This window comes from Podarcis raffonei, chromosome 13 (genome assembly GCF_027172205.1).
Source record: "Podarcis raffonei isolate rPodRaf1 chromosome 13, rPodRaf1.pri, whole genome shotgun sequence".
Lineage (NCBI taxonomy): Eukaryota > Metazoa > Chordata > Lepidosauria > Squamata > Lacertidae > Podarcis > Podarcis raffonei.
Window position 1 is genome coordinate 22,405,581 of NC_070614.1, and position 21,094 is coordinate 22,426,674.

At 41.8% G+C, this 21,094-nt stretch overlaps 1 protein-coding gene across 8 annotated transcripts in view; it reads left to right on the forward strand.

Annotated features, from left to right (window-relative positions):
- The window catches only part of SKAP1 (src kinase associated phosphoprotein 1), a 333,813-nt gene that overhangs the window by 185,891 nt on the left and 126,828 nt on the right, over positions 1-21,094 (forward strand). The window contains exon 1 of one of the 8 annotated variants that reach the window (XM_053362282.1): positions 16,204-16,246. The exons of the other annotated variants lie outside the window; for them this stretch is intronic. Coding sequence (XP_053218257.1) covers positions 16,219-16,246 — 28 coding nt within the window. The 5' untranslated portion in view covers positions 16,204-16,218. Of the gene's footprint in view, positions 1-16,203; positions 16,247-21,094 lie in introns of those variants that run through there. 8 annotated transcript variants of the gene reach the window in all.

The window sequence follows — 21,094 nt, forward strand, 5'->3', positions numbered from 1 at the left end:
GCAGCTGGCTCTGGGCACCTGGTCTGCTGAACTCTGACAACTCATGTGTAGACTTGGAGAAAGACATCTCAGGGAAATGATGCTCAATTTGTAATGCAGCGGAACATTACAAGCTGGACAAATTTGTATACTGAAATAAGTAATCATGAATTTCAGCAACATCACATCGCAAGGTGAAACTATCTGAAGCACCTGAGGAGAACGAATGCACGGGTGTGTGTGTGTGTTCTGACAGCACCCCCTCTCCCTTGGAAACCTTGTACTCTTAAATCAAGACACCACCACTACTTTGCATGTGAATGAGATGGCTATGTGGGAAGAAACATGCCTGCCACTGTGCCATCCAGTTTAACATGTTGACCATCCTGGCTCAGTGACAACTGTACCTCTGTTTGTTTACTTATTTAAGTAAATGTGGTGCACAAGACAAAAACAGAACAAAACACAAAAGATGAATACAAACATTTTCTTATAGAATCAATGGAGACTGAGTACTAGGATGTTGTTGTTTTTTACCAAGTCTACACACAATCTAGATCTATTGAATATTTGTTTGCCCCTGAAAAGCAGTTTGTGGACAGCAGGATATAGAATCAATCTAGATTGAAAGCAGCATGTTGAGGACGAGCATGAAGAATTCTAGATTGAGAAAAACTACATTTTTGTGCTACAAATAGGTTGGTGTGTAAGCAGCCAAAAGTACAATGAAATAGTTTATGCAGATACACAAGTGATATTCCATAAATAACTGGGTTACATATCAAAGAAAGTCTGAGGTTTTCAAACACCTATTTGCCACATCCACACTTTAAATATTTAGGTGTGCTCCCCCCTTTTTTTAAAGACTTAGATGTACTCAAGGAGGGATAGGGAAACCTGTACCCTGGAAATATTGCTGGACTATAGTGGAATACAATTCTCATCATTCCTGGCCATTGGCCTTACTGGTAGGGACTGATGGGAGTTGGAATCCCAACAGCATAGCAAGGCCACAGGTTCCCCACCCCTGGTATACACTGGGGTGGAAATAAATTCTGAAAAGAAGGAATGCTCCAGGAATGGTGTGGAGTTGGAGAGATTTTCACATCTTGAGGCCTCAAGGGATGGGGGAAATATAATAACTGCATAATAGGAACCTTTACTTTCTAAGGTTTCGTGAGGCAGAATCTTGTAAGTAAGAAAAGGGAAAACCATGTTCAAGAAGATAATGTTGCAAGTCTTGCATGCATCAATTGTGCAAATTCATCCCAAACAACATTGCTAATTCTCCCTGTCATTACCAGAGGTATACACCACCAGTGGTTGTATTACTAGTCTGGTTCCAGAGGTATAACAACTCTCCCTGATCTACGTCACACAAATTGAGTGATGAAGTAAAAAAATATCACCACTGCTACTCCCTTGCCACTGGGATGTTTGGTTATGCATTAACAGCCATAGGGCTGGTGATAGAAAAATCCAAAGTAGATAAATAAAATATGCTGCTGCTTCCCCACCCAACAAGTCTTTTAAGCCCAATGGGTGCCTGAAAAAGAAGGGAGAAAGGAAAGATTCTCCTTTAAAAATCATCTGGGGAATGGGAAAGTACTTTAAAGTACCTTATTTCAAGCAGAACGCCATCATAAAAGTAACAGGTTAATGATTTTTTGTTCAGCCTAGATATTAGAGGCCCCAATATTGATTGGTTGGTTTCCCTTGTCGTTCTAACCTCTGATGGAACTGCATTTTTTTGACAGGGAGTGTAATAAAATGTACAGTTTCCAATTTGAGAGCCCTATAAATGTCATCTCGACATGCAGAGTTACAAATTCTTTGTGTGGCGTCAGCAGCAGCAGCAGCACTGGTGGCTGTCCCCATCTTTTGCAATGTACCAGGAGGTGCTTACGGAGGTTAGAGAGCTTGACTGGCACTTGCAGCTCTCCTCCTTGAGCAGAGAAACTTCAAAAAGAATGAAAAGTCCTTCATGCTGGAGCTAAAACCACTTTCTTCTAAAAATATAGCACTGACCTCGGCCAGAAAATTACTCATTCTCTTGAGTTTTAGCGGTGAATTGTTTATAAAAATCAAGGAAGCAGGGGACTGAAGCCTACCTAAATACCACAGCCTGTGCCCTTGCCTCTAATCCCAAATTTATTTCTTATTTATTTAAAATAACTATATCCTGGCTTTCCAATAAAATGTTTAAAATAGCTCACAAATCAGCATTAAAGTACAATAAAAGACACAGTAGCAGTAAGCAATAGCAGCTTATAAAGAAGACACAGCAATAAGAATAGCTTAAATTCAAGGATTCGTATGCCAGGTGAGCTAGAATTAACAGCTAGGAAGGCCAAATGCCAGTCTTCAAAGAGGCCACCAGAAAGCTGGCAAGGTAGAGCACCCAAGGTAGGACGTTCAGAGCCTATGTGTGACCTCAGTAAAGAACCTGTTCTGCATCCCAAATACATGGATGAATTCATCTTGAAGAAGGGTATCCTAGAGTCAAGGTGTACCTTCCCTCCACTTAGAGATTTAGGTTGTGAGGATTGAGGCTGTGGTTGCTCCCATTTGTGGAGCAAACAAGTGTGGCTCATCCACATTTCCATTTCTGCCGTACCTAAAAGCATGGGTCCGAGTGGTTTTTGACTTGACACACGCTTTCTAGGCACGCGTTCAAGCAGGTTTCTGCTTGCTCTACTCCTTTCCAAGGAAATCCCTGCTCATTAGTGATGGATTGGAACAAATGGCAGTCTGGGGGAAAACCCAAAATGCTGTTTGTCCCAACTGAGTCTAAAGAGTGGTTTCAACCCAGGGGGTGGGGAAAGCAGCAGGGCAAGAGAAAGTGTGGGGCAAGCGGAAGTTTTCTGTTGTAGGGTCAGCTGTACTTCCTCTGCCTTCATTCTACAAAGTATATACAAAGTAGTCTCTGAATTCAATGCTGATTGCCTCTTTTTATGCACACTCCCCTAATATCGGCATTTCTGCACACTGTTCTATTGGAGAACTGCATTGCAGAAAAAATAGATCAATAGTGAAGGGGGAGATGTTCACAAATAGCAAATGACAGTGGATATCATATGAAGCAGTACATATTAGCTGAATATGTGTGTATCCAGAAAATATCAACCAAAAAATGCACAGTGAACCTCATCAAGGCTAAATTTGGGGGGCAAACTAGAGTTATTATGGAATTGGTACTGCTCATACACGCAAGAGTTTCACAGCGTCCACATGACACCACCATCAAAATGTCAGTTTCCCTTTATCACAGTAAGCAAATGTAACCCATTACACATTTGTAGTTCCCGGTGCTGTGTAAACTCATCAGTATGTTTTCCGAGCTGCACCAAACCATACAGCAGATTGATATAGCTAAATATTACTCTTCTGCAAGTCCTCCATGTTTGTTTGTTTTTTTTAAAACACACACCAAACAACTGCAACTGGATATTGCTCCCCACTCCAAAAAAGGAAGCCTCCAGCTTTGCCTGTTGTAAAATATGATGACCAAGGGGTGGCCCAGAACTAAAAATAGTACAGGTGGGCAGGGTAGGGGTGATTGAGGAGAGGGACAAAAAAAATAAATACAGCCCAGATACATTTGGTTAAGTTATGCCCACTGCTGTAGATAGCAAGCAGTGGAATATGAATAACTATCCAAGACTGAAAAACAGAATGTGTGCAAGCTAATGTGTCAATCACACACCCATGAAAATTAGATCTAAGTAACCCATTTGTGATATAAAGCCCCCATCTGGAAGCACCATCTGCCTCAACTCTTACGCACACCCAGTGTATAAAATACAGGTGTGCAGCAATTAATTTGCTGACTTTGGGCATGAACATCTATTCCTTCCTTCTAGGTAAATAAAACTTGGAATTGCTTTCTTCAAGAGGTCTCAGATGAGCACCAGGCTGTTGCCACATTTTCTCTGTTCAAAGAGTCCAGAATTCACTTGGTTTATATACTTTGAAATGAGACCAAAAGTAGTTGTTTATGAATACACCACCTTTGAGGTTTTGAGCAATTTTTGCTTTATTTTCAAAACTTTTTCAGTGACTCAGTGCCTACCAGATTCCCTCTGTTGACAAATCATAACTGATAATCCATACGTTTTATGACTTTCAGACTTCACTGGGACTGTTCAACCTAAAGTTCTTCATTTATGAGGTGTATTTCAAGAATCTCAGCATCTCTAACTTTCCCTCTTTTTCTGTGTAACAAACATGGCTGAAGATATTATCTAAGAGCCAGCTCCAGCATTATACTATGCTAGTGCTTTTTAACAATACAGGATTGTTGTGAAATTAGACTTTTTGATTGTTGTGAAATTAGACTTCAATTTGTTATGGGTGGGAATTGTAGCTCTGTGAGAGAGTAAATGACAGTTCCCAGGAATTTTTTTTGGTGGCGGCGGAGGGGGGATCACATGCTTTAAAAGTGGTTTAAATGTGTGGTGTTTATGCAGCCTTGTTCTCTTTGAGATGTCCATGTTAGTTGAGACCCTGGGCCTGTCTCACTGGCACTTCCATTTCCTATGCTAGACTTTATTTCTTGCTGTTTTTACCATACAAATAGCAAAAGGATTGTGATGAAATCCCACCAGATTGGTTCAAGTGGGGGGGGGGCAAACCAGAATTTAAAATATTTGTTCTTCCCACAATCCCACATTTTCCTGACAGGGGTGGCCCCTTCATTGACTTTAGAAGCAAGGGAAAAAATTCTAGTCCATGATTCTGGGAACAAGCTGGCATTTTATTCTCTTGCGGGGTGGTCAAGTGTTGCTTTTTTTGTTTTTTACATGCTGAAGAAATATTTAATCAGTGAACTTACTGTCATGGATGCCGTCGGATGCAGAGGAATGGTGGCTCCCTCCTAACACTTCTGTAGTGGGGGTGGAAATCTGAATTATGCAGGGAGGGGTGGAGAAGAAGAGGAAATCAGTTACTCCAGGAAGGTACTTTTGTGATTGGCAGAAAGGTGTATCATAAGGGCCAGCCAATCAGCATTGTACATAGCACTTTTGGTTGGAGACAGAAAGAACAATACAGTATTGCCTGGATTCACCTCATTGAAGTAGGGAGATTTACAGTTAGCTAACCTTAGATGGCTGCCTGCACAATCTAGTGAATATCATTTGTATGTTTTGCTCCAATATGTTTTTGGTGTGCTTATATATACCTGTGATTGAAACACTGAATGGCCCATATCTCTCGAGATAAATCAGTGAGCATCATGCTTTCCTCTTTCAATACTCTGGTTTCACCTCAGATCGTATAAATCTTTCGCCTTTTTCATTCAACTTAAAAGGTATATACACACACACACATGCGAGCACACACACACACACACACACACGGCTCTAGATTTCTCCCTCCTCCAGCAATCAGGAACTAATGGGGTTAATCTTTCCAATTTTCACTATTTGGGGCTGGGATTCAGTCACGTGCCAACAAATTCAGCTTGCTCAATAAACAGGTACATGGGAAGGGACCACAGGAAAAAAATCTTCCTATTGTTACACACCACCCCCAGTCTCTGCCAAGCAGTAGCAAGATTCCAGCAAGGTTCCAGCTGCTCACCCAGGGTTGTGGTTCCGTTGAAAAATCAAGGCATAGTGGAGACTGCAGTGTCTTAGAAATATGGTTTATTCACACATATGTACACCTTTAGTTTAATGAGAGAGAGTTCACAGCATTTACAGCCAAGAGGGCCTTGTTCTAAAAAAGTTCCCACTCAACATCACTGAATGCAGCCTTCTTGAGGTTCTGTGGCCTAGCTGCTAACCCACAATAGGCTGCTGTATACAGCAGATTCTTTTCCAGAAAGAAACCTGTTTCTGCAACTGAAATACTAGTCAATAGGTCATTTGTAAGTATCCATCATCAGTATATTAGGTACCTGTTCCCATCTATCAGCAGTTCTTTCACATACCAGGTTAGCGGTATCCTGTGTACACACACAGAGAGAGGGGGGGAGTTGGGGGTCTCTGAGTGAAACTTTCAGTTAGGTTATTTGTGAGTTACCATTTCAATTCACACTGTATGAAATCTGACTTTAGAGAGTCCTTTTTAAGGCTTAGTCATTTCTCCTGAATGTCATATTGTAAGGTCTGAAATCTTGGATAAAAAGCTGATTTGTGAACACTGATGATCTTTTCAGAGAGATAGCCACATACTAATGGCTTATAATAAACCACTGATCTATAACATCATCCTGGATTTATTGTGTTATCAGGTTTTGAACAGGTAATAGGAAGGGCTTCCTGCTTTTGAATCCAGTATTCTTTATGCAGCCTTGTCACTTACTTATATTTTGAGAGGTAGGATTCAGGAAACAAGATCAATATTTTTTTATTGCTTTTTGCTGATAATGTTTTGTCTTTAATCAGAGTTCTTATCCATATCTCTTCCGCATCCCAAAGGTTTAGAAAAGTAGGTATTGAAAAGGTAGCTGAATTCAGCAGTTTTCAGAAAGTCTACAAAAAGGCAAAAAAGTGTTGTCAACAGAGAAAAGTTATTGTTAAAAAAAAGAGGCAGGATCTCTCTCTAGCTCACCCTTCTTGGATAAAACATACTAAACCCTTCATCAGGGTAAAAATCAATTTCATTGAGTTGAGACCTGAAATTTCACAGCTAGAGAATATTCTGCTAATTTAAGGAAATTGAGCAGCTCTCCTAGAGAGGGAACATAATCTCTAGTACTTCTTAAATGTGAATTGCCTAGGAAATATTACTTCCTGATTCCAAATGCTTGGCTAGCTACTTAGAGGTGAGTAAACGTACTCCTCACATGCTCCACGGGGCTGTCATCTTTATTAGAACTCCATGTGTTCAGTGGCCAAGTCCTGGAATTGAAAATAAGTTTTGGGATTAAGCCCTGAAAGGCTTTTTATATTTTATAGGTTATTAAGAACTCCGTAGCATTTCATTCTGCTGGAAACTCCCTGATTTAACAAATGATTCTGGCATTAGTGTGTAGAATTTGGTTTGAAAAGTGCTACAACAATCTCCTTGAGGAAAGGGACACAAGTGTCTTCCCAGGGACTTGAGATTTCCACTAAGAACCTCAAATGAATGGATCATTCTATTTCTGCTCCATGTCTGTTTTGAATATTTTTATTCTATCCTGTTCATGTTTTTTTGTTTTTAAATCAGCAACAAAATATGCTTTTGGATATTCAAATACATAATTTTAAACATATTTTCTGTCAAAATACACATTTATAAACCTGATTCTATCCAAAAAAATGCATTTTGATATTGAGACAAGAACTACATCAGAAACTTGGGAGAAGTGCAACATAGGAAGGATAATTCATCTGAGAGTTTTGGATCAAGCCACTTTATAATGGAATTTGCAAAAAATGAATACTGCTAGCACCCCTATTATCAGACAAGAATCTCAGTGAGTTCTATTTGTCTGAATACTCACACCACAGAGCCTTCTTTATACATAGGAAGGAATGGAGTTATGCAAATCAGTTCCTACAGCTGAATTTACCAAAACTGGAATAAATACTAGGAGTCAGGATTTCTGGTTTTGACTGATCAATAGAGTAGTACCACCTGCTTGCTGTAAGCCTGTTCTGTTGGGTTGACTAGTACTCAATGTTTGTATTGTGTGGGCTACATTAATTTAAAATGTTAAGGGTGATCTCTGTATACACAATCATGAGCCCCTTCAGATGTCCTTTTTATTGTTAATTCATTATAATCTGTGCTCTTGATGGTATTGGGGTAGTTATACGTGACCCCATGTTCAATACTATTTGCACCCACAAAATTATCCGGGTGGTTGTAATGCTTCATGAATAGTCGGTGCATGGGCTGTAGTTTCCTGCTGAAACCCTGCAGCTTTTTGCACTACTAATATTCTGATTGGGGAGGGGGGGTCCTCTTCTGTTGCATTATAGTGCTAAGGTGCCTTGGAAATGTGCCAAATTAAATTCACTTCTTTGTGATGTAGCCAGTCCCTCATACTTCCTGTTGATGGTATCACCATCCTTGTGGGTTTTTGTGTGGAAGTGAGCAAAGGTTTAATGCAGCAATCACAGCCTGAACATAAAAATCCTTAGAAGTGTAAAAATGAAAATATGGTGGCAAAATGCCATAGTGCAAATAGCTTACACACAGAGGAGTAGCCTTTGCACATACTTCTTGTTGATGTCATATACTGGCATTCTTGTATAAGCATGGTTTCGCCAAGCAATTGCAGCCTAAATATAAAAAGTAACAATTGTACAAATGAAAACAGTGTTATGAGCTTGTGGAAGCCAGACTCTTTTAATCCCTGGATTCAGGAAATGTTAAAATCTAATCAAGCCTTCTGGTCCCTAGATCCAGCAACTGTTAAGAGCTAATCAAACCAGGCTAGTTTACTGAACCCCTGGATCCAGCAAGTGTTAATATATGTCAGGGGTGCTGTCAACAGCTTGCTGGCTAACTGCCTAGTGAAATCAGAGATGCAGAGAGCTTCTTTCAGTTCTTTTATTTTAATCCACAGAAACACAGGAAAACATGAAATGTACACCCTCAAGCTTGAGCCGAAGTTGCTCAGAGTGCTGCTCCAACCCCCTTGCAGTTACTTCTTAGCCCTCAGACCCCTCTTGCTGCCTACAGCGGCTGCTAAGGGAATCCCTCTGTCTCTGTTTGGCTTTCTGCTCTGAGTTACAAAGGCCACGTCTGGTCCTAGTGGAAGGAGGTGGCTCTAACATACTCTCCAGAGACAGCGTATCACTTGGTTCAATACTGTTTCTAACACATCTGACTCCTGTCTCTGTTCAGGGCTGGTGCACCTGCTATCTTGCTCCTGTTCTTCATCACCCATTATTTCCCAGCTCCTTTCTTCTTCTGGGGTGTGTCCCGTCTCAAACCACCATGATTCCAGGTCCATACTCTCTCCTCCTTCCTTCTCTCTGGAAGGCTCTTGGGGTGGTGGTCTCCACCACTCCTCCTCATCTGCCCAGTCCCTGAGAATATATAAGGCAGACTTGCTTCCTTGTGAGGTGATTGCCTTGGGGGTGGGCCACTAAGAGAAGAAACGAAAGGAGGCTCTGAACCAGCCGGCAAATGAATGGAACCCCTCCTTCAACTCTTAGAGAGCTAGAAGGACAAAGCCGTAGTTTAAAGTTGAAAGGGCAGTGAGATGTGAACCAGAGGAAAAGCAACAAGCTGCAGAAAGAGTCAGAGCATTATATTTTATTTCTGTCTAAATCTAAGACTGCAGCTATGGGAGAAACATGACCCCTTTGAGGTGTTAATGCTGTGAACCCCTCCATCATAGGCTCAGGTTGTATACATGTGCAAATAAGCCATATATCATAAAGACACCAGTCTCCACTGTGCCTTATTTCCAAAAAGAAACATGAATATTGGGTAAGTGCATGGAATCCCTAGAATCTTGCACCACTTGGAGCTTGGAGTGGTGTGTAACAATATGGCAGCAGAGCACAACTTACTAGTGCCTTGTTCTTGAGAGGGATGGGGGAGAAGCTGGGAATGGCAGGAATACAGGCAGTGGAATAGGTAGAGTTCAAAGGTGGAGTTAAAGTGTGGATGAAATAATGCAGGAGCATTGGGGAAGCCCTGTAGAGCAACTGATACTGTGGGATGGTGTGTAAGCGGTCCAGTATAAATTTATTTCCGATACACTATTAATGTATTAATGCACCAACAACATGTTGCTTCATACACCCACAATAAAACTGTAGTCTGGATGAGACCCATACTCCATATTATTGAGATTTTTTCAAACACATCCGAAATGAAAGCTCCAGTCTGAGGCACATAGAGACTGATTGTGATTAGTTAGTGGTAAGGGATCTCCCATTACAAAATGCATGCCATCTGTCAAGACTCAGCCTTAGTACTTCTCATTTTAGAGATTTTCCACTGCCATTGATTTTATAAGAGATTTCTGTGGAACTTTTCTTACACCAACAGAAACTGATCTGACACAAGATATTGCCTTAGATATTTTGGTACCTTCCAGGAGTTAATAGTGAGCAGAGGGAAGGGAACTATCCTAATCTTATAGTGCTTCCCTGTGGCAACACTTTGGAACTGCATCCTTCAGCTCTGGAATTGCCTCATTTTCAATCCATTGAGAGGCTCCTGGCAAAGAAGGCTGCTTTGAGCAGACTAGCGAGGCCTCAGTGAGGCAGTGCTCTTAACTTCCAACAGCACCATGAGCTGATTGGATACACCAGTGTTTCTTGCCAGTGTGGTAAACCTGTCTCCTAGGTGTACCACTTCAGACTGCAGATGGAGGTTCACATAACTGAAGTGTATTCCATTAGAAAAAACTAGGATGCTAGAAAGAGGGTTTCTTTCTTACCCTTCTTCCTAGCATACTAGTTTTCTATGGGTAGGAAAGCACCGCTGCGCCCCCCCCCCGGAAACATTTTGTCATGTGATCCCCAAGCTACAGCCTGAAATGGTCCTGTCCATTCAACAAGAACTAGACCAGAGCAAGGGAAATGAGAGAGAGAGATTGTACCTTTGTCCATCCATGTACTGACCTTGTGCTAGTCTCCTTAGAAGTCAGTCAGGTTTTTGCCCGGGAGCCCCTTCCCAACAACCGTAAATATGCCAAAGGAGCCAATGGAAGTACTTGATTTCCTACAGATGTGTTTTTAAAGACCTGAAACGCAGCCCTGGTGTCAGGTTGGGAAGGCGCAGGATATTTATGATACAACAGCTCTCCCCCTTTGGCTCTAATTGAATTCGAGTACATCTTCTGGGCAGAAAAGAGAAAAGAAATGTAGCATATACTCCTACCTACCTTCAGGATTAACGTTTCTGGAACTCCCTTCCCCTGAAGAATTGGTCAAACCCAAGCATTTTTCTAAAGCGCATGGATTTCGTTAAGGCTAGCCATATTCAGAATAATATTTGAGGTGAAAGGACCTCCATAGTCAAACTGAATTCTACTCTTTAAGAATCTTGGCAGTAGCAAAAATAAATGCAAAATTAGCATGGCAATAAGATCACAACGTAATTAAAACTCAGAGGAAATCCACCCAGTGCCAGCCTTGCTGGAGCCATTAAAAATCATCCCGATTCCTACAAAAGAACAATGGCTGCATGAACTTTTTGCAGAATTAACAAACTTGACAGCCAAAATAAAGAACCAGAATGACAGACAAATAAAGGACGAGTGGGAATGCTTTGGGGAGTATTTAAAAATATATTATAATAAAAATCAGTTTTCAAGTAGGGGTAACTTTATGAGCAACAGCTAATTGCAACAAATGAATGCAAGAGGGAAAATAGGGTGGACAAAGTAATTGATATACAGCAAGAACAAAGTTTATCTAGAATGCCTCAGTGTGTTGGGTTGGGAAGTCTGCACAGAAACATTGTATGATAGGAAAAGTTGATGTGTAGTCAGAAAACTGGAAAAGCATAAAGAGAGAGAGAGAGAGAGAGAGAGAATGAAACATGAAACAAACACACACACACACACAGAGAGAGAGAGAGAGAGAGAGAGAGAGAGAGAGAGAGAGATTCAATCAAAGCATGAGCATTCAACATTAGTAAAGAAGCTACCAACTCTGTATTGATTTATTTAGTGCCAAGAGCATGGTAGGTGTTACAGAGTAGACACATTTTACTCCTTGCCAAGATATTACTTGCCTATATTAGAAATTACTAAGGGTTCTGTGGGATGTTGTTGACATCCATCTACCTTGGGAAGACAATATTTGAAATATTCTTCTGAATGACTTGGATTACATCAGAATACATTTATTTTGGTAGCTGAAGCAAAGAGGCCAATCTAGATTAGGAGGACCTGTCACAATTAACTCTCAGCAAGTAAATCATGACTGCCACTCTTCTTCATATATCTGCCCTTGTTCTCATGCAGTAGGAGTCATTTCATGTCACAGCTTTTGTGTGCCAACCAGAGCCTGTGACACACAGTGTTCCTGTTATTTGTAAGACGTTTCTACAATTTGATATTTGTCTCAAGGCCTCTGAGATCACATTTGCAATATTATTTCTATCAAGACAATGGGGCAACCTCCTTTTCTTGTTGCAAGCGATGCAAGTTCCCAGACCAAACACAGCCAGCTTCAGAAGAGAAAACGAGTGTTTGGCAGGTTAATGTTGGTGAGGCTGTCTGCACTGGTGATCTTATCTTGGCAGGAAATGCCAAGGATATGACATAAACACCCAAGATGGAAGATGTTTCCTTCTCTTGGCAACCAATGATGGTCTGGGGCATGCTGCCATATATAAGCAAGGTGCCACAGATACAGGACTGTTAGGTCAGTATCTTTGTTCTGATGGTTAGTTTAGTATTATTTCAGGCCCACTTTGTAAATCTGCCTAAAGTGATAGTTTCTTTTCTGATGCAAGTGACAAATTAAGTGATAAATTGTCAGTCACCATGGATCCAAGGTAACATAATTTATTAACTACCTCAGGAGAAGTATTGTCAAAGTTTATCATAGACTGCTGTATAATGCCTTGCCCTTTGGCTGGTATCCTTAATTCTGATCAGCAGGGAGAACGTGGAGCGTGCATGAGTATGATGGTTCTTGCAGTTTTGTAACTGGCTTGGCTCGTGGCCAAATTGTGTGGCAGCAGTCTTCCTTAGTTAGCAGCCTATTTAAGATGTGTCACCGCCCCCCACAGCTCCCGTTAGCTTTTAGGTGAGCTGATTTGGACAACATGCCTTATTTAAAGCAGTCCTCTTTAACAGCAGTCAGAAGGGTTGACAGGCTTGGACTCTTTCAGCCTTTGCCATACCAGGCCCAGGGGATGCTATGACAAGAGAGAAACGCAAGGGAGAAACTTGCTAAGAGGAAGGCACGGTTGGCAAATCCACACTGTGATCAACTCCCGCCTGGAAACCAATGTCCCCACTGTAGAAGGACGTGTGGATCCAGAATTGGCCACCACAGTCACTTAGGGACTCATTGTTAAAACCGTGTTTATGGAAGACAATCTTACTCGGCTACGAGTGATCGCCAAATAAGAGGAAGAAGAATGACAATAGACTTGGCTGCTGAAGGGCCAGAACCTATGCTAAACTGGGAAATACTCTGGGCAATTTATGCTCTTGGGCAGCCATGTTGAAATGGTTATATATGAAGCAATTACAATGTGCAAATGGGGAACTGGAACAACTTGTGTGCATCTCTGTTTCTCTCCTCTATTTCCTTTCTCTCCTCCCTTGAGGGCTGCAGGGTGAAGGCTGAAAGTTGAAGAGTCCAAGCCCATCAACCTTTTCTCTCAGCTTGTAATGGTAAATGAAAATATTTGGATAAGCTGCGATACGAGGCCATCTTTATTTACAAACTGGGGACCTGCTGGCCCACACATCAAAAGCCCTCCTCTTTTCATTCAGTGTTGCCTTCACCACTCCTCTTGTCTTTCAAGCAGCTGAAGACATTATTTGATGTTCCACTTTGCCTTGTTTACATTAATTAAGGTGGTCAAATCCATCATGTGTGACTTTTTGTCTCTCTCCCTCCCCGATCTACTCACCCAGAAGAGGCAGAAATGGTTCAGACAGAAGTGTTGGGGGATAGAAATGAGAGCTGGCAAGAGACACACCTCCTGCAGGTGTTGGCTGCCCTTTCCTCAAGCCCTGCTGCCCTTTTTTTTGTTACTGGAAGATAAGAGGTACACTTTTTCTCCAGAGTCATGTAAGCAGGCTGTGAGTCTCTTGATAATCCTTTAGAAATACCGTGATGAATGATGTCCTTGTCAGCAAAAAGATGAGAAAAGGGGGTTTGCTTGCAGCCATCTGAGGAGGATGAAAATAAGCAATTAATACAACACTTTTTGAGTAGTCAAAGTGCTTGACATACATTACATCCGTAATCCTTACAACAGGTAGTATTTTCTCCATTTTGCAGCTGGTTTAGAGGCTGTGAAATTGTAGTTGCCTTGGGCCGTTTAGTGGGGCCTTGGCAGAGCTAGGATGCGGAGACCTCCTGTTTCAAAGGTCACTCTCTTAGCTAGTATACTACTCTGGCTGTCAATGACAAGTTTCAGAAGAATTTGAATCAGGTTGGCTGCGTCTTCTGCTATTCATGGGCCAACTGGGAACTTGCTCTCTACTCTGGGCACTGGGCATTTCTTAGCTGTGAGAGTCAGCATTATCCTGGTCTTAGAATGATAGATTCATGTTCAGTGCCCATGGAAGACTGCTTCCCAGCATTATAGCAAGAACTAACAAGTAGATCCATAGGTGAGGACCAAACAACACATGACATGAATCTCATGGTTTGCCCTCCTTAAGTGCATGTCTTTTTTCTCTCAAAAGAGCCGGCATGGAGATATGCAGGTTCAGCCAGTTAGGAACCATGGTATGTGGTGCTTTAACCTTCTGTGTCCTGCTGTGGTCAGAATTGGGGTCCCCAATGAGAGCATTTCATCCCATGCACATGACATGCCTGTCTCCCCCCATTTGGAATAGAACTTTGTGAGGGTGGAAGTTAAAGTCCCCTTCCCCCAACATCACTGTCCTGATCCAGCTCTCCCACAACCCACACTGGTTCTTTGAAAGAAAAATCTCAGGGTCTGGGTTGTGCCTTTGCTGTAACATTTGAAGGATAACAGAGACAATGTACAAACAAAAGGTATATGTAACGGTTTGAGCCTCCCAGTTTTATTTTTTGATGGTATCATAGAAACACACAAAGTACAGCTACTTGTCAGTGCTTGGCTATAATTCTAAAGCCGTTTTCAGGCAGTACTTGATTTCTCAGGTTTGAGTTATGCAGGGGCAGAAGCCTAGAAGTTATGCATCTTTCCCCCTTCCAGGTATGCATATTTCATGAATAGGGTATTCACAAGGAAGTACACTGCTCTTGAGGATAACTTCAGCTCTCATTTAGTTTGGCTAAACATTGATGTTGAGGTGTGGGAAATGTGACTTCTGGCTCAAATCAAATACCTGGATTCAAGGACAATACACAGATCCTCAAAACCAGGCTGGAAATTGGACTGGAACCCACCCAAGGGCCACTCAAGAGAATACTCTGGAAGCACTCCATACAGGGTTCCTCCTGAAATTTCAGGGCTTGTGAACTCCTCCAACTCTTCAGTCATTGAGGAGTCTGGGTCATGATCTGAGAAATCAAGGCTGGGAATGATATCAACTGGATGCTAGCAGTGCTCAAAAGATGGGAGAAGTGGCCAGAGGGGTCCTTAATGAAATTTGCAAGCCCCACAGACCCCCTAAGTTTTTTGCTAAATCATGCCCACCAAATACACATACGAGCACACACAAGTTATTGCCATGTTGAGAGAGAGAGTTGGTGAGGAAGGTGAAGCACCAAATCCTAAGCCCTACCAGGCTCTCACCAGCTGAGTGGAAGATGAAGAGAGGATTTTTTTCTTGTCAGTATTCCAGTCCCAGGGCTGATGTGCTCTCTACCCCCATTCTGAGGAAACAGAATGGATCTAGTGGATACAAAACCTCCACTGCGTGCTCCCTTTCTGCCCTCTCAATTTCCAGAGCTTCAATGACAGGGAAGCACCAGTAATGGTACCTTTTCTCCACTCTGCCTGGGGTGGGAACTTCCAAAGATGGATCTCCTACTCCTCCTGTTGAGAAGGTGTTCCACAATATTCTTCGTGGCCATAGGATGGCATGCCAGAGACCATAGGATTGTACCCTTAATCTTACTTTGATCTTTAAAAAACCTTTAGAGTTAGAAAACTGCTTCACAAAATCAAGTCATTTGAGTTTTATGGATGACCTCTACTTAGTTGACCAGAAATGTCATGATGCATCTGCAGCAGCACAAGACACCTTCATCTGTCCCAGCTGCAACAAAACATGTCTCTCCTGTATCAGTCTCTACAGCCACAGCAGGTAATGTAACCTTTCAACAGTTTGACTTCACTCCCAAAGGCTCACTCCTCCATGGTCTCCTGAGATGGACAGATGGCAATTAGTAGTTGAGCAGAATTTTGTGATTAAGGCTTGTTCTGAAATAGCACCCCATCAACAGTTAGAACTGAGCTTGTCATTCATAAAGGGCTCCAAGATTCTGACAGAGCAAGAATTGAATTAATGTGATTGCATGCCTGGTTCTTATCATAGTCATCTTCGTTATTATAAATAAATGTTTTTATAAATAGTTCTAGAAGAATATTGGATGTCTTATCATAGAATTTCTATTATTCAATAGATCCTCTTAGAATTTTCTATTTTGCGATTCAAGATGCTGCTCCCCCCCTTCCTCTTCTTTGTTCCATAATTCCAAGAGGATGCCATGGATCGTGGAGCAGCAGGGAGGTGAGCAGAAATAGTTACTTCATTTATCTGCAAAGGGTTTGTTATGATTCTGTCCTTAACAGATAAACTGCACTTAGCAAAACTCTCACTCTCTGCTAATGGAAAGCACTTTTATCTAATAGCCACATATCGCCCAACACCAGGGGCTTTTAGTAACCTCCTCCCCTTCTCTCCCACACAAAGATTACTGCTCCTTCTTCCTTTGCTAGAGTGGGATATGATTCACAAGAAGGCTTCCTAACTTCACAGCTGTGGTGTGGCTTTATGCCAGACTCTACAAAGCCCAAGAAAGAAGCAGGTGTAGAAAGGAAAGCATAGTGAAATATTGCTTTAAAAAACACACACACACAACACCCTTCAAGCTTCCTGTCATCCCAGCTGGTGGATCTCATGCTCTTAGAAAGACCCACCACTGTGGTGGGCAAATGAGAGTTTCAACTACAATAAGATGCTATTCACACAGGCACTAGGCATGACTCCAATGGGAGTCTTCCTCCCATTGTGAATAGCAGGCATGGAGGAGTGCTATTCCAGTCATGACCATGGTTGGGACAAAGGAGTAACACCCCTCCCCACTTCACACCTTGGCCCCGATCCATTTTACTCCCCTACTGACTAATCTTGTTTTTTAAAACAATTGTGCACCAGATCACATCTAGTATAGCCATTAGGCTAGGCTCTTAACCTCAGCCTTCCATCTATAATATGAGGATAATAATATCAATCTACCTTAGGTGTTTATTATAAAGATCACTACAACATATTATATATACAGAAGTTTGATCATTGTAAGCTCTATATACATGCTCACTATTGTTAACGTTTCTTTACTGTGCCATCACAAGGTTTTTGAAAGTAGGTTGAGAAATAATATCATGGTTAACATGGGGTCAAGGGTGAAGCCAAGTGCAAAACCAGTAGATGACTTAGTCACATGACCAAGCTGTCATGGTAAGAGGATGAGGCTGGAAGTACCAAATGAACATAGGAAGCTGCCTTATCCTAGGTCAGACTATTGGTCCATTTAGCTCAGTGTTTTCTACTCTGACTGGCCATGGGTTTCCAGGGTTCCAGACTGGTGGCATTCCCAGTCCTACCTGAAGATGCCAGAGATTGAACCTGGACCTACTTTATGCAAAGCAGATTCTCTACCACTGAGCTATGACCTTCTGCTAGGAAGTGCGTATTTAAAATGCACTTTCCCTTTTCCTGAAGTTGAGCTATGGCTCAACTCCAGATCTCTTTATATGATCACATCAGCCAGAAACTTTCACCATCTTCAGCTCTAATGAACTAAATCATTAGCATGTTAATGGACTTGAAAACAACAACTTTAGAGAGACACTTTAAGGCAGTGGTTCCCAACTGGCGATCTGCAGACCCCAGGGGGTCCATGTAACCCACCTGGGGGTCCATGTCACCACTGACATAACAAAAATTAGAACGAGATATCAAAATTTTCAAAAGTAGGGGGTCCACAATATTTAGCTAATTGGGAACCACTGCTTTAAGATCAACCTATGAGGCCGTCCTGGTAGTCCCAACGAGAGACAAGATTAACATGATGGGGGCCAAAGTAGGGTTTATTCACTGGCAGTTCCAAAACTCTGTAACAGTCTCATCAATGAGATCTGTCTTTCTTCAGTGATATACACTTTCAGGAGGGAAGTGAGGATGAAGATGTACCTCTGTCTCCAGGCTTTTGGAAGAGAAGAGGTTTTTTTCCGTAGCGTACAATAATTTAAAATATGGCATTAAAAACAGTTTAAAGTAAATTGCAATGTCAGACATAGGGTAGGTGCTATTGAATTCAAGGGGGCTTGCTCCTAGGTTAGTTACATTAGGATTGCAGCCTTAACTGTAAAGAACTGCTGGGTGAGGGTTAAGAAAAATCAGGACCAATTTTTAAAGAGGGAGAACCTATGTTTAGCCTAACATTCTTTTATCCCTTCCTCATTTCCTTCCTGTTTTCTTTTGCACACACTCCGATGTTTATTTAAAGAGTATTGTCTACCTCTTCCTGGAAAAATATAAATATGTTAATTTTTTTAAAGCATTGTGTAAGGATTCCTTGCCAAGGATTTACTAAGTTCAGTCCACAGTAATGAAAATGTTGCATTTTACACAAACTTGATGGCTCTATTTTTGCATTAAATTCCACCTTAGTTACAAGGAGCTTTGGACAGTTCCTTACCACAGCAACAGCAACAACAATAACAATAACACCAACCATTTGAAGTACTGTAGGCTAGAAGGAGATAAAATGCCTGACCAAATAATGCCTGGCTCATTAGCCTCATGGCTGTACAAAGATTAGAGCCCAGTTCCTATCCCCATAATGGACCCTCAAAAACATAGCTTATCAGATTCATATGTTGCCTTTCCCACAAGGAATTCAGGGTAGCAATACAGGAAGTTCTCCCATTTTATCCTCACAAAAACCCTGTGGGGTATATTAGGTTGAGACACAATGATTGGGCCAGGCTTGAAAAAGGATTTAATATTAACAATGCAATTCTGTACAAGTCTCATGGGAAGTAATCCTATTGAGTTAAGTGGGATTTACCCCCATGTAAGTGAGTATAATATTTAGAGCTCTTTTTCTTCTTTTTTCTTCTGTTTTGGATATTTTAGTATAAGTTCTTCCTGTCTTGTGCATCTCTATACATGTCTTCACAGAAGAGTTCAATGAGACTTGGGAGTAAGTGGGGTAGGACTGAATATAACATTTGAAGTAAAAAAAAAAAAGGACACAATGCTGTCATAACTTAGTACATTTCTGAGCACAATTCAAAATGTTGGTGCTGACCTCTAAAGCCCTAAACGGCCTCGGTCCTGTATTCCTGAAGGAGCATCTCCACCCCCGTGGTTCAGCCCAGACACTGAGGTCCAGCTCCGAGGGCCTTCTGGTGGTTCCCTCACTGTGAGAAGTGAGGTTACAGGGAACCAGACAGAGGGCCTTCTCGGTCGTGGCGCCTGCCCTGTGGAACGCCCTCCCATCAGATGTCAAGGCAATAAGCAACTATCTTACTTTTTAAAGACGTTTGAAGGCAGCTCTGTTTAGGGAAGTTTTTAATGTTTAATGCTGTATTGTGTTTTTAATATTCGGTTGGGAGCCGCCCAGAGTGGCTGGGGAAACCCAGCCAGATGGGTGGGCTATAAATAATAAATTACTATGATTATGATTATGATTATGATTATAAAGATTGCTGTGCACCTAATTCTACTGAAACCAATCAGACTTCAAAACAGAGGTGGCTAATGTAGTTGAACTACAGCTCCGATAATTCCTGCTTATTGGCCATACTAGCTGGGGTGTAATAGCTCAGCCACCTCCTTGGCCACACTGCCTTACCCGGTCCAGGGGCTACCAGCCACCACAGGAAAAGGAAGTCCCACAATGGATTTGTGCCTGTTCACCCTCTCAAACTTGCAAAGGATTTGAGCACTTACAAGGAGGTCAGCAGTTAGCTAACACTTAATCTGAGCCCGGGCTCGCTCACCAGGGCTGAGTCCCGGCACCTGTTTTCAGTGACAGCACTCAGCTCTGGATTATATGAAGTTCCTTTCCTCCTTTAGTGAGTAACATCAACTAGCCCCAAACAGATGTGTCATTAGAGGAAATGTCTTCCAGGTCAGAGGGTGTGAATTCCCATCAGACTTGCGCCCCAGCACTGCTCATATTTCAGAAAGGAAGCAGTTTTTCCAACTCAATGGCTCTAAAATTCTCCAAAGTGGAAGCAGGTTGTTGGACTTCTTGTCTTGTACATTTTATGCACAAATGGAGGTGTTGGGGAAAAACTATTTATGTAAAATGTAGCTCTACAGTTAAAGGAGAGAGAAAAGTACTAAAAAAGAGGAAGGAGAGGAGGGAAATCTGTTGGCAAAATCTTTTAATATTTTCCACCTTCTCACGAATATTGACACTCAGGTCTGTGGAGGGAGGGGTAAATGTCTGATTTATGTCTCTGGTCATGAGACAATGCAGAGGTGAGGTCAGATGCAGGCATCCTTCATCCTCTCTTCAGTAGTCTGGCTCATCCCTTGGGCAAGGTAGAGTCAAAATATCTCAGATGGCAGAAGTCACCTGAGTGACATGACTGGAGGTTAAAGGAGCAGAGCCCCCACCTCCTATGGGCCAGATGACACCTATATATCTCCATGTTACTATTGTTTCCACTTGAAAAATGGCACATTGGTTGTGGTAGCTTTTGACTTTAACCCTGCCCCACCTCCTCACCCTAAATTACCTTGGACTTCCACCAAAATCATCTGGAATTATTTGTATTGTGTAACTTAAGGATTGGGAAAAGGAAGATAAAATCAGAAATACCAAAGTCTGTGACCAAGAAGTGTTTCATGCTAGCATAACCTTAATAGGGAACAACACAGAGAATGAAACTGATTCTAAGTTTTGGGAGTTCTCTTCATTGATGAGATGCTGAACAGTTGCATAGCAGCAGGGAGAGGGTGTGATTTGTTGCAGGGAAGCAGGAGTCTGGAAGTTACCTGCAACAAATCATGCATGAAACACTTGTTGGCCACAGTCTTTGGTATTTCTTATTTTATATTCCCAAATCACACTCTTATCTTCCCTTTCCCCATCCTTAAGTTACAGTACATAATATGTTGCACATGCACATGTTGTTGTTGTTGTTAAATTCTTTGCCCAGGAAGTTTTCCAACAAATACAGTTGGGCAATTGGAACTTATCATCACACACTTTTGCAGTTTTCCAGTTTTGTGCAAATCGGACTGTTCAGACTGTACTATTTGCATTTAATTGCCATTTAACTCCAACTTATATATCTTCTATATATGCCTCATTTAGCTGACGATTGCACTTCA